The 14,443-nt window shown below is 48.6% G+C and overlaps 1 protein-coding gene across 1 annotated transcript; it reads right to left on the reverse strand.

The window, feature by feature from the left end:
- Positions 1-5,147: 5,147 nt before the first annotated feature.
- Positions 5,148-13,047, reverse strand: LOC135902313 (spidroin-1-like). Its single transcript, XM_065432282.1, has 3 exons — positions 13,015-13,047; positions 6,654-9,842; positions 5,148-5,737 (listed from the first exon to the last, which is right to left on the reverse strand). Exons 1-2 carry the CDS (start codon positions 13,042-13,044, stop codon positions 6,684-6,686), a joined length of 3,189 nt encoding a protein of 1,062 aa, XP_065288354.1. The 5' UTR covers positions 13,045-13,047; the 3' UTR covers positions 5,148-5,737; positions 6,654-6,683.
- Between the last annotated feature and the right edge of the window lie 1,396 nt (positions 13,048-14,443).

Consider the following 14,443-nt stretch of genomic DNA (forward strand, 5'->3'; position numbering starts at 1 on the left):
ACTACCTACTTTCTGTCGCCTCATTGGATCTGATGACTCTAAGAAAGCAGTGTTCTGCTAAGCATACAAACCCTTTTGTGAAGTGGGAAGAAGGGGTCGTATCCCGCATAGCACTGAAGTGTAGAAAAGAGTATATCAGCCAAACTGACCGATGTATTAATGAACGACCGAGGCAGCACAAGCTTTCGCTGAAGAATGATTATGGCTTAAACTTGTCGCTTCATAGCAAGGCCTGCGGGAATGTGAATAATCATATATGTGAAGCAAGGCTTCATGATACAACAATCGTGTTTAGAAGCAAAGATACTGTGGCGCGTGAACTGTTGGAGGCCAACCAGATTAAGAAAAGAGTGAACGCTTGAATATTTACACAAATGAATGCATGTTCTTAGATAAGTTTTAGATTTTGGGTAATGTTGTGATTCCCTTCATATACATCTTGTGTGTTCGCGAGGGGAAGGGAAAGAAGTGCGCAGAGCTCACTGGTGCTCTGAGCCTCTCGCTGTTATACAATTTTTTACGTTTCTGCCATTTTCCTGAGAGTAATTTCATCAAGGATGAGCAAGAAGATGTTCCCACGAGCACCTGAACAAGGTCAGTCTTCTGCTTCATCGCTCATATTTGGACGACGTGCCTTTGGAAGCTCGGACCAGCTCAACTCCTGGGAGAGCTCAACGCCAGAAGCCATGGACTCTGACAGCGAGTACATCATAGTCATGGACCGCCGTATAAAGAAGATGCGCCGTATGTCGACTGAGACGACTTCGTTGAATCAGAGTGAGCAGGAATCCTTCATGGTTTCTTACGTGCCGCTCTCGACGTCACATAGCATTAATTCCCTCAGCAGGCAGTTTCTAACAGAATATTTTGAAAGTGTGGCCCCAGGGCAAATTAACGAGATCAGGATCAATGCTCGCAAGGACATCCTGACAATAAATGGCAAAAATTCCGCAATACTGGAGAAGTTAAAGACCATTCCATAGTTAACCGCAATTCCCGTCCGCTCCATTACTACTAACGGGAAGGAGACAATGACTGGTGGGATTTCCGACATGGAGCTCGAAATCAAACACGCGGACCTCAGGAGTCCTTTGAGGTCATCGGTGCGCATTCTTGAGATTCACCGCTTGGGGAACTCCCTATGTATCACGTTAATATTTGCTTCTTCGACTTTACCAGCGTCTGCCAAAGTGCACTACGTGATACACCCTGTACGACCATTCATTCCGAGGCCTCTCCAGTGCCGCAAATGTCTCAAGGTAGGACACGTGAGCGCTGTTTGTAGAAATAAAGCCACCTGCTCGCGTAGCGTTGGAGAGCATAATACCATCGACTATGATGCGTCCTTATTTAAATGTCCCAACTGTACTGGCCCTCGCGAAGCGACTTCGAAGGAATGCCCAAAGATAAAAGAAGAAGTTCGTATTCTTCGAAAAATGGCAAGAGACCAATATTCACGTAAAGAAAGTGCTCAATCTGTTCGCCTAATTGACCAACGCTCGCGAAAGAAGCGTCACAAAGCAATTTCAGAAGAACTACATAGCGGGGCACAGGCGCCACGAACACCTCTGACTGTGCGTGGCAAACATTCACACGCGGCAAACATTCACCCCCACCGGCTCACACAGACACGGAATGGCCTTTGCTGCCCTCTAGGCCTACGGCCATGCCAGAGGGCCATAGTGGTCCTCTGTGCCATGAAGCCAAGAATGATGGGGTCAATGAAAACGATGACACTACGGGCAAGCAAGGAGATGGACGCGATGAAAAGGAAAGCGTTCAGCACCTGGTAGAGTCAATGCGCGTGATTCTCGGTGGTCTCCAGAATCCGGCCGCTAAAGTGCCCTGTAGGTGCTCGCCGTGCTGGAGCCGCTTATCGCAGCTCTTTACATGCTATAAAGCTTTTGTTTGGAGCTCGTGCTGCTCACACAAGGGAGGCCCACACACCACCTTCGTCCTAGCGCCTTTATCTTTAAGTTCAATTATATTGGCGGCTACAGACAAGATACAGAACCCGATAGTGGCTTCGTGGACGAGCTTTCTGAATGTTTATTATCAGAATGTTGAATTTGCTTTCACCGTGGCGAATCCCTCTTTCTATGTCGTCATCATCCCTCCTCACACTTTCATGTCCGCGTTCCCCCTCCTGTGCAGAGTAGCAGGCTAGAGCGCGTCAACTTAGGCCGACCTCTGCCTTCTTTCAAATAAATTTCATATTCACATAATCAGTGCTCCCTCTTTTTTCTTCCCCCTCTCCCCATGGCTATATATTCAGCCTCCTTTAACCTCAATAAACAGTTGCAAGTAGCGCCTTTTCCTGCCTTTGTTTTTTCTTAGTGTGCTGTCTCTGCTGACGCTTCATCTTTTGAAACCTATGAACTAACTAGCCCCACAACGAGTTTTACTGCTGAGGTTCCTACTTCCTTGCAAGTGTATAAATAGTTACTGAGATGACTGCATACGTGCCACGTACGTTTGTAGCGTAGCCTGCTAACTGTCCCAAAGAGTGCGTCGTCGTTGTAATAGCCGACATTGGCTGCCTGTCGAATTCTATCCAAGAGCTGACAATAAACGTAGCTTTTGCTTAACCTACAGTACAGTCCCTCTAGATTGCTTGAATTTGGCTGAGCAGCAATATAGGGGAATCGTAGAGGAAAATGTTTTCAGCACTTATGCAAGGCCCGGTGGCACACACGTAGAGTGCGTTTTGCGCGTCTGGTCGGTGACCCGTTGCTACAAGAGGCAAACGTTGAACCACGAGCTGGTTTTCCGAACGGTGTTTCACAAACGCCAGCTGTTACGTCCACACGACATGCGGGTCGCACACTTTAATGCCGGTGTGTCACGTGGCCCCTGGCGTAATTGGTGAGGACCAGCGGCGTGGAACTGTATAACCTCATTTAGAAGCACCGTCCTTACCACACGAGAGTCATCGTAATATGGCTGCACCAGTGCTTGTTGCCATGGGGATCCGTTTTAGATGGTTGAAGCAGGCGTAGCGATGTCAAATATCCTATCGCTTTCTTTCTCCATCTGGCGATGAATTGTACCTGCCGTAACTGCAGCCTACAGCTATACTTGTTGGGCCCCTGAGAGCCCTAATGTTGTTAGTGGGCGTATAGCTTTATTGTGATGGGAGGGACGTTTGCTTTTCACCGATGGCTTGGAAGCTGTCTGTAGAAAAAGAAGCAGGGAGTGAAATAAAAGCTACAGCAGAACATGTTACACTTTGAAGCAGGCGTCGTGATGTCAAATGTCCTATCCCTTTCTTTCTCCATCTGGCCATGAATTGTACCTGCCGTAACTGCAGCCTACAGCTATACTTTTTGGGCCCCTGGGAGCCCTAATGTTGTTATTGAACGTATAGCTTTACTGTGATGGGAGGGGCGTTTGCTTTTCACCGATGGCTTGGAAGCCGTCTGTAGAAAAAAACAAAACGAAACAAGGGAGTGAAATAAAAGCTACAGCAGAACATGTTACATGTTGATGGCACTACATGGCATATAATAGTCATTACCACAGTTTACCGGTACGTTTTCTGAACATTGCGACATCGAGTAGTCAGTTAGTCAGTTCTAAGGTTTATGCTTCGATCAGTTGCAGAAAACGCCCTTTTTCTATGAAGGTAGCAAATATATGTCGATGGTGTAAAGGAAACATGAGTGTCTCGCGTGAGCATTTCATCGGTTCTCTTTGCCCAATATTGGTGCGCATATCGAAACGGCATTCTTGTGTGCGGAGCACATATTATGCACCGATAAGAATAAATAAATAAATAAATAAATAAATAAATAAATAAATAAATAAATAAATAAATAAATAAATAAATAAATAAATAAATAAATAAATAAATAAATAAATAAATAACATTCTTTCGGCATACGGCGAAGGTACTTAGAAAGTTCGCATTGCATAACACTACAGCAGTCAACATGTGAACCATCTTTTCAAAATACACGTTCTCTTCAAACGCGATGTCAAGCTAACCATGACGTAATAAAAGCTCTGGGGCGTTTATTCATGGAAGAAATTAGGGCAAGAAATTCGCCCATCTGTGGATTCCTTGTGTGTAAACTATACTTAATGAATCTACAATGTAATCTAGATGGAAGTTGACAGTTTCTACAAGAAACTTCCATCATATGTCTGCGTTCGTATGGCTGTTGACTCAGTGTTTCGTATACTTACTTATTCTTTAATAATCTCGCAAGTTTCGTTCCTTCGTCTCTCTGTGCACATAGGCTCTTTTATTCTAATAAACGTGTGCAATTAATGTATCCTGTGGCTTTGTGTGTTCTTCCTGCGTTTATTTCTTGTCGCATTGTGAGCAAAGATATGACATAGAGGCGTCGGATAGACTGCACAATCATGTAGCGGTGACGAACGGTTACTGTCCTAGACACCATGAAACCGCGATTTCTTCATTGGGCATATCGTCGTGCCCCATAGAGTTAACAACCATATACATTGGACTATCGATCAGCATTAAGCGTGTGCGTAATGGCTCGTCAATGCGGTTACTGTACTTCGAGAACTGTTCTGGGCGTGCGATCTGCGTGACTGCTCTGCGAGTAGCTGATGATGTTTGTCCACCGTGACACGCATTCGTTGCTCCTGGGCTACTAGCACACATCTCTGTAACAATAAAAGAAAGCTCGTCCTTCTCACTGGAAAATCATAAATGCATGCCCTCTTTCATGCGTGCGACAAGGACGGCGATTTGTTAACTTCACTGCGTCGACTGCGTCAGGAAAGAGGCGTGGTTTTCAAAAGACGTTGAGCTTTTGCATCTGCAGCTGAAATGAGTGAATGAGGTTCCACCACGACTGCAATGAGTTCGCCAACCACCGTATCCTGAAGCTACGAAGCGCACGGGCAGTACTGTCGGCTTTCGTTGTCACTGTCAGCAAAAGTAACTCGCTACATAGAGCGCGCTGGTTCACTCGTCCTTATTAGTACAGCTTTCTACACGGACTGAATGAATGTGCTTTCTCTCATCAGTTAGACATGTGCGCTCGGTATCTCGCCGCTCACTCTTTCACAGTGTCCACTTTGTTGAACTGTAGGTTTCTATCGTGGAAGATATACGAGTACGAAATCCTACGCAGTAATATTTGAATAACAAAAAGTAATGACAAGAAAGCGAGTAAATTGGTGTGCAGTTTTATTTCATCAGCTACAATCGAGCACAGGCGTCGAGAACGCAGTGTTCGTGTGCCTGCTGGAATTAACAAAGTTCACACAGAAAACATCTAAGCAGCAACAAACGTAGTTGCTGGCTTTGATGTGACAACAAAAAAGTCCAACAATAATCAGCGCACCCAAAAACTGTAAAACATGATGTTTGCCATCCTGTCAACAGAAAAAATCAGTCTTGGCACACATACAACCAACAGATGATAAACTCTTATGGTACAGGGCGATTCGAGTATGCGAAAATAAAATACCATTCAGCTGAACAACACAGACAACACTCAATTGAACATAACATATCTTGTATTTAAATGCGCAGGATGTCTTTAAAGGAGTTGATCATAATGATTGCGATAAAAATGCGTGTCAGTACAATATAACTAAGCATTTGTACAATTGAATCATTTAGAAATTTCATACATTACAGCATCGCTCTGGACAAACGACGACAATAAGCTGCGTAGAATATTGCTTTCATCAACGATGAGCCATTGCATGCCGGCTGACGGCATCCCTTCTTCAAAAGATTGGTGGTTCATGGCATCTGTTCAGAAAGGAAAATGAGTAATTTGATTAGGCACTTAATTATGAAGCCACAAAAGCAGCTTAATAATATAAACAGTAAAGCGTTTCGCCCATGGCGTAACGTCATTGTTCTGAATGATGGCGTAATTATGTTCCGCGATCGTAACCCATCTATACATATGTTTCCTTTCTAAGCAGAGTGCAGGTTTGGGCTAGTTGGTTCAACGTAATTAAACTACAAGCATGAAATTATGACTGAACACTAGGGAAGTGTAGGGACTCCGTGTTTCGTGCATTCTTTTCTTTTGACCCTGTCCCATTCCCACGCTACTAGCTCGCCTGATGGACGCAGCTGTAAGTTGTTAAAAATATGGTGACTGCCTTTACGCGTATTGTGGGTTACTATTGCAAAAGCGTCCTGCGTTAGTTATTTATCGCAAATTGGAAGAAATTGCTGAGCCATCACTTTAAGATTGCTGCAGTTCGAGACTACCGCACCTCTCACTAGTTTGTAATAGTTTCATAGAGTTTCTTCTCAACGATTAAAGTATAGAGTGAATGTTTGCTATCTAGCCTCTTCTTATCGCATAGAATATTTTTCGTTATTATGAAATTCGCTCTCCTAATCTAACCAAAATGAAAGTTGGAATGTACTCGTTATTTATGAAAGGACGCTGGGAATGTAAAAAAATTTACTAACAAAACGTATGTCTAAAGATTTCAGGTTGTTAAAATATGACTTGCTTTGACATAAAGTTCCGACAGTCACCTCACATAACATCGAAGTGTCGCATCTTAAAAAAATATAATTTGCATTTCCTAATGCCTGATGTCTACTGTGCACAAAATATTAGAAAATATTATTAAGATAGATAATCTGCTAAAATAAACAAGGTTGTAGAAGCAGCAGTGACTTAAAGCCGCGAGGCACTAACCAAAGCTCACGCAATGTGCAAGATGTCTGGTCACCACTTGTTACCACCGCCTCGACCACCTCCACTCCAGGAGCCCCGATTGCCAGTTCCAAGCTGCTGCTGCTGCTGCCATCCTCCTCCGGCGCTGCTTCCTCCGTACTTGGCGCTGTACTTGTCTGCCGTCATCCAGTCTGCTACACCACCGAACATCATCTGCCCGACTCCCGCTGAAGTGTATTGCTGCGCTGCTCCGTCCGTTGTCCAGGAACCTGACCAGGTTTGTGGTTGTGCCCATGGATCGCTTCTGCTGAAGCTCCACTGAACTTTACCCACACCGCCTCTCTGTCCCCCACTAAATCCCCCGCGACCTTTCTGAAATGCGCCACCATCCCACCCCCCACCTGCACCACCACCGTTTTGCCCACCTGCCTGTCCATCCCAGCTAGCGCCGCCTTGGGAAGGCAGGTAATTGTTCTTCCGTCTTCCTCCAGCCTGCTGACCGAAGCTGCCTCTGCCCTTCTGACTGACATCTCCGATCCAGACGCCAACGCTTCCCTGGTCGGCCTGCCATCCACCGCCGTCTCCTCCCCCACCGGCGCCTTGCCAAGGTCCAGCACCACCATTGCCAAATTTACCGTTGCCATTACCGCCCTTTGTAGCCCATGAATCTTGACCACCGTAACCGCCTTGTTGCCATGGCCCACCTCCAGTGCCTCCGAACATTGTCTGCGTCCACGATACGCCTGCATTTCCGCCTCCGAATTTGCCGTTTTGAGACCACGAACTACCGCTGTTGCCAAAGCCTTTGCCGCCACCAAAGCCATTATTTCCGTTTCCACTCCAAGAGGCACCTGCGCCGTTAACCTTTGAGGAGCTGTCCCATGGGCCAACTGTTCCACCACCATTCCCACCCTTTTTCGCACCATATCCACCCTGATCCCAAGGTCCCGGACCAGAACCACCTGATCCTACGCCTCCTTGAGCCCAGGGACCTCCTCCGAGTCCACCAGATACTTTTCCATTGCCTCCAGCCCCAGCCCAGGGACCGCCAGGCCCACCTCTTCCCCCTCCAACACTTCCGCTGTCCCATGGGCCTCCTCCACCGCCTCCCTTTCCTGCCCCTCCATATGATGCCTGATCCCAAGGACCTGCAGACGCAGGGCCTCCTCCAAGGTCTGGCTGAGAAAATCCATTAGACTTTCCTTTTCCAGCCCACGGGCCAGGCGCTGCTCCCTTGCCACCACCGAATCTTCCTTGGTCCCATGATGCTCCAGCTCCAGCTCCCTTCCCGTTGTCCCAAGGTCCCGGCGCACCTCCACCGAAGCCGCCCTGGCCAGCCCAAGATCCGCCACCAGTACCAATGGCGCCTGCTCCATCCCAAGGTTTGGGTCCACCCGTTCTTCCGTTTCTGCCATATCCTCCTTGGTCCCACGATGCAGCTCCAGAATTAAATTTAGAGGCACCGCCATTTCCTGCACCTGCCCATGGTCCTGTGCCACTGAAGCTCTTTGGCCCTCCACCATTAGCTGCACCTGCCCAGGGCCCTGCACCACCGAAGCTCTTAGGTCCTGCACCGTTTCCTGCGCCATTACCGGCACCTGCCCAGGGCGCCGGCCCGCCAAAGCTTTTAGGTGCTGCACCGTTGCCTACACCTGCACCTGCCCAGGGCGCTGGCCCTCCAAAGCTCTTAGGTCCTGCACCATTTCCTGCACCTGCCCAGGGCCCTGGCCCACCAAAGTTCTTCGATCCTGCACCATTTCCTGCACCACTTCCTGCACCAGCCCAGGGCGCTGACCCACCAAAGCTGTTAGTTCCTGCACCATTTCCTGCACCTGTCCATGGTCCTGGCCCACCAAAGCTCTTAGTCCCACCATTTCCATATCCGCCTCCCCCTTGTGACCAAGGCCCCGCTCCTCCCTTGGCAGCGCCTCCAAAGCTTCCTGAGTCCCAAGGCCCTGGTGATGATACCTTCGTTCCTCCAGCACCGTTTCCACCATTGGCCCAAGAGGCAGCGCCGCCTCCATTTCCACCTTTACCACCAGCAAAGCTTCCATACCAAGGCCCAGATCCATAGCTCGCTTTGCCATTACCGTTCCCTCCTTGCGCCCAGGGACCGGTTCCAGAGGCTGGCTTGCCGTTTCCGGTTCCGCCTTGTGCCCACGGACCTGCACTTGCAGGACTGTCTTGAAGCCAAGCATCGGCAGCACCGAATCCTTTTCCTGCACCAACTCCTTGAGTCCATGGGCCGATGCCTGCAGCAGACGTTTTTCCATAGCCTCCTGCGCCGCTCGGGGTCCACGAATCTTGAGCTACGGCTGTCTTGCCTCTCCAGGGCCCGCTTTGAGCATTCTGGGAGAATGATTTGCCGCCTTGGTCCCACGACGCACCTCCCCCGTACGCTGCTTTGTTGCCACCTAATTGTCCTTGAGACCACGATGCACCACCACCGGCGCCACCAAGCTTGCCACCACCGAAACCACCTTGATCCCAGGAGCCAGTGTTGCCAGAGAATTTCGATCCTTGTGAAAAGTCCCATCCAGTTGCTTTGCCACCGGCCCCGAAGTCGCCGTTCTGGGTCCATGACGCACCACCGCCACCGCTAAGCTTGCCGCCGCCAAATCCTCCGGCTTGGTCCCACGGTCCGACGCCAGCACCTCCTCCTCCGAACGACTTGCCAGAGCCACCAAATCCACCGGTCTTCCCTGCTCCGGCCCATGAATCAAGACCGGCACCACCTCCGTAGCCACCATTCGATCCTTTTCCCGCGCCAGCCCAAGGTGCGGCGCCCGAAGTGAAGCCAGTGCCACCCGAGCCTTTACCCGAGCTTTGCCATGGTCCGACACCACCGCCGAATCCACCACTTCCGGAGTCGGCCCATGGCCCAGCACCGCCAAAAGCGCCACCGCCGCTGCCCTTGCCAGCATCAGCCCATGGTCCAGATCCGCCTGCTCCTCCGCCGATGCCCGACGATACGCTGCCAGAGTCAGCCCAAGGACCAAGCCCTGCTGCACCGCCCCCGCCGCCATAGCTTTGTCCTCCCGAAGACCAGGATGAAGAGCCGCCGGCACCTTCGTACCAGCCCGTCTGTGCAGTCGCTGACGCCTTCAGTGGCTCTGGAGGTGTTTTAGCTGCTTTGTTGGTGGTTTCTGCTTTCTTTCCTTCGCAACGAGCGGCGTTTACGAAGAGTATTAGAAATACAAATGTCACCACCTGAAATAAAAATGCGATATGGGTTAAGCATTTTGTCTTGCACAACACTCAAGCAAATCAACAATACTTCTACACCCCGGACAAATGAATTCCGCTTGTTTGTCCTACGGCTAAAGGTATTTGTGATAGAAGTTCTTGAGCTTTATCTGCACAGACATTTTCTTCAATGGAGAGAACGTGAAAAAAAGGAACTCTAAGTGTCAGTGCATGTTGCCGGCCAGCTTGACAAGACCGTCAGTGAACAGCGTTACTTACGTTTCTCGCGCGCACTAACATCTGTAGACAAAGCGAATAGCATGGTATAATAGAGTTTAGTCTTTCTAAGCCAGAGGGAGAGATCGAACCCCTTTTGTCGGTTCGTTAACTGGTGCTGTGCAGATACAATGTGAGCCGGTAACGAGGCGACATTGATTAAAATAGCTTCAGAAGGCGGAAAAAAAGAGAGGTAAGTGGCCAGTGTAACGGTACACAAAAGAGCCCATAGACGGGTGCTCCGAGTAGGAAGGGCCGACGCTCGGAACGCGGTGGTAGACGGGCGGCAGCGGAGCGTCTGAGCGCTCCGTCCACGAGGGCCGACAAGAATGGCCAGAGAGGCGGCCGTGCGCCGGTAGCGAACACTCATGCATGCAGAATCACTTCCGATGTCGCCGATCCTCCTCAGTCACGGCTGAGTGAACATCACTGTTGATAGAAACGGGGCCGCTGCTCGCTGGTCGTCGTGGAGCTAACAAAAACGCCAGTGCCCTCGCAGTTTTTCGTTGGTGAGAGGACCGGAGAGTGTTGAACGAGGAAAGACGAATCTAAACGTAACGCTCCGGGCTGTCTGAAATCCTTGTGTTTTCACAACGGCTTTGTTTTCCTCGCCGCTGTGAAGACCGCAGAAGGTGCGGGAGGAGAAGGCGGTGAAGATAATCCGTCACGTAACTGTTGCACAATGCACCTCGTTATGAAGAGCGACCGGCGGAGAACGTACAAGTGCGTTCTGGTCGAGGGGAGGGCGCATTAACAAAGCGCGATGGTAAAGAGGGCCCCTCGAATGTTGTTGTCGAGGGCGAGTCACTAACAATTGAAGAGTTGCCCAATGGAAGAACGATCTGTTGCGACTTAATTTTATGGCGCGAGAGCTTGTTTTCCTTCTTTGTTCTTTTCAGAAGAAAGCCACGATTCAGAAGAGAAAATTGGGGAACACGAAGAAGAAAACTGGTTGGGCGCCTCTATAGGGACGGCAAAGATGAAGACAACCGCGTCCCTGGAAAGTCAGGGCATCTCATTTGGGCTCAATAAACAGCCATTTAATGAGGAGTTGTTGCGCGTAGCAGCCTAAGGACCACATAACCGCAATAGAAACCAACCATCCTCATGCTAACAAAATAGCCAATGTAATCTGCTCTTTGAAGTTCTCGCTTAAAGAGGTAACCTTGCATTATTGTTGTAAGTGCACTCTATTGAAATAGATGACCCATACTGCTATAATATTTTGGCCTAGCAGCCGTGTCGTCCACACTTTTATGGCTAGAGTGTTCGCATGCTGTTCTGGTAACCTATACCTTCCGGGAATGCCTGCGGATGTTCTGGGGCACTCGGTACGGATGACAAGAGGTCCTCCTCTACATGCAGCGAGACATTCCACTTGGCTTCGTCATCGACAGTACCGATAAGGCGCGCGAGACAGCCATACATGGCCCCGTTAAGAAGCCGGTTTTCCCCGAGATAGCGAGGAGAGATGTGAATAATTTTACCAGAAATTTGCATTGCAAAATAAAATATGAAGTATTATTGATTTCTGTTGTTTTATAACTAAATATTGACAAGTGCCGTTACACAGTCTAGCGCTTGCGTATACTAAGGACCCACTCACTGGTTAAGGTACTTTAATATATGTATGCGTGCTATTGTGCAGAACTGCCCTAAAATTACGAGAACTTTCGAGGCAGGGTCATCGTATCCTTAAATGCAGCTATGTTAAATAAATCATCTAGGTAAAGAAGCCCGTACTTTATATCTACTGGTTGTAATCGCACCTATGATGCGGTCATTCAATTAGACGTAAGCGTAAGACATCAGCTCAACTAATAAACTTTCTCATGAAGGAGTTATTTTGTGATTGGCGGGCTATCAATTTTTTTAAGCAAAATTCAGCAGTGAATACTTTGGGATTCACGCTCCCTCTCATCCATGTATATATATATACCTTATACTGCGAGGAGCAGTAACCTTGAAGGTTTAATATGAATTAAGGAATTAACATTCTGCCTACTTGCTCACTGCACCAACAAGTGCCTCCAACAGAAGCATACACGTGCCTTAATTTAATTTACTATCAATGTGTTTTGCAAGCATTCAGTATTGAATAAAAATCCCGATGGCCAATAAGGCAAGTATTGTGAAGCGTGGATGGAAAATCGGAGCGTCTTGTTGCCCTGGGTAAGATACGAGCGTCTCTGAAACCAAGTCGGTAAATGTTTTCATTCGTAAACAATGTTTGCCATCAACCGGCTGACTTCACTGAGGTCTGGTTCCGAGATAGTTGGTAAGCTTAATCCAGGGTCCCTCAAAGTATTGAAGGACTCTGCTTACACCTTTGAACAGGACAGCGCAAAAGGCGGGTCAAGCGAGTGATAAACACCCGCACGTCGTGTATTTATGAGTGCGTGTGTGTTTGCCACTCACATGTCCGGTCTTTCGCGTTCTTCGCGTCAAAGACGTTGCCTTCGTTGAATCATGCACTGACTATCACGACTTTCCGTCCCCTGTTGTATGTGCTGATACATACTACGAATTGCTTTGGGGCCACGTGCCCTGATTTCCACGACTAGACCAAGTGTGGCGCTTGTACTTTCGAAGTGCTGGTAGGTGGTACATCTCGAGCAGTTTTCATTCAACACCCTTACGCGGAACAATGTCAGTAGGTTTCCGACCACGAGAAAGTAATTTTTTAACACGTACTGCAAGCCTGGAGCAGAAGACGTATATGTCCACTGAATGCTGAAACTATCGATTACCGGGGATAGCACCGGCGAACGTGGCCCTTTCAAACATCTCACGCCGTCCCGTCACAAAAGCATCCTTGTTCGCATCCACGTGACCCTGCTTGTCGATGCACACGCGAACACGCGAACACGCGTTTCCGTCGGGAAACGACGGCGCCAGAACAACACATGCGTCTGCCTACCTTGCCCGTCCTAATCCCCGGAGAAGCCATGGCGGTGCGGTTTGTGGCCATGGCTGAATGGCCCTCCGTATATATACCCCGGCCCCGCGCTAGGCGGTGATGAGAGGCGCGACCCCCCACCCCCTCCAGCCCTCTGACGTTGTTGCGGGTCATTTCATTGTAAGGAGGCTTGAAGAAGGGGAAAGTGACGGCGCGGCGACGTCGCAGATTGGCGGGGGCGAGAGGACACACAGGTCTTAGTTTCGGTCGTCCCCTCTCCCCTGGCCCGCTCCTTTCTCTTTGGGCGAAGAACGGTTCCTGCGGGAAGAGAGCGCAGACCCACGCTCGTGCGATCACTCCCTCACGCTCTCTCGACGCTGCTCTGCAGTGTCCTCTTCTTCACGCGGCGCCCCTCTTTTGCATGCGGCCAGTGGACAGCACTGATACCCTCTCTTGCCACTGGGGCAAATATTCAACAAACGACCTTAATCGCAATAATCGCGACCAAGGGCGCGACAGAAGTGGGTGCACCGTCGTCTTGACGTGGCGAAGAAGGGGGCAGGCTCACCCTACATGCACGCGTAACACGAGCGCGCAGCTACAAGAGGAAGTCTACTTGACGTTCAGCTGGGTGGTCATTGCAAGTCAATGAATGTGCTGAAGCTGAAAGATAATTTCCTAACGATCGGAATCAGTGCCACCTGTGGCACATTCGTTTCCCCCTTTCTTTAAGGTAGAGAAAAAAGGCGACAAAAAAATGATGTAGATCAAAGATTAAAAGAAAACTATGTAGCCATAATGCTCAAGCGTCGTTAAAAGCTTACTTCTATTCCTCCTTCAATTAATTTTGTTTTTGTTTCACGATCAGTAATAGAAACAACACACGAAAATTAGCGGGTTCAAGTACTGCGTCTGGCAACCTAAACGAGAACAACTAGCACTTCAAGGAACACCACATTTCTTCTCAGTTGTATAAAGCTTAAAAATCTCGCTTAAAAATCTCGCCTCTTGAAGACCAATTCGTATCTAAGCGGTGCGGTTTCATCAGCGCCTGGAAATTTCATACAGGTATAAGAAACAGCATTGCATAGGAATTAGACTATGTATAGTTTCCTTGCCTCTTTTAGACAAGAGCTTGTCGTAGTCTTTCTATTCCTGTTGTTTTACCAATGAAGTAAGAGCAAAGAAGAAAAAAAAACACACACACAGCACAATACATTCTAACAGGTTTAATTTTTCTATAGTATTGTGACCAGGACCATCTGACCCCATCAAAACAATATATTATGTGAATACATACAATTAAAGAGAAATAAAGAGCGTACAAAAACAAACAGATTACATTTAAACACACGCGTAATGCACCGCCGAGGAACTAGGTTGAAGTTTTACGGCCATGCTCACGCGACCAAAGCAGTGCACCGCTGAAATCAGTGCCGGTTAACAAGAC

Source organism: Dermacentor albipictus, chromosome 5 (genome assembly GCF_038994185.2).
Source record: "Dermacentor albipictus isolate Rhodes 1998 colony chromosome 5, USDA_Dalb.pri_finalv2, whole genome shotgun sequence".
NCBI classification, from domain to species: domain Eukaryota; kingdom Metazoa; phylum Arthropoda; class Arachnida; order Ixodida; family Ixodidae; genus Dermacentor; species Dermacentor albipictus.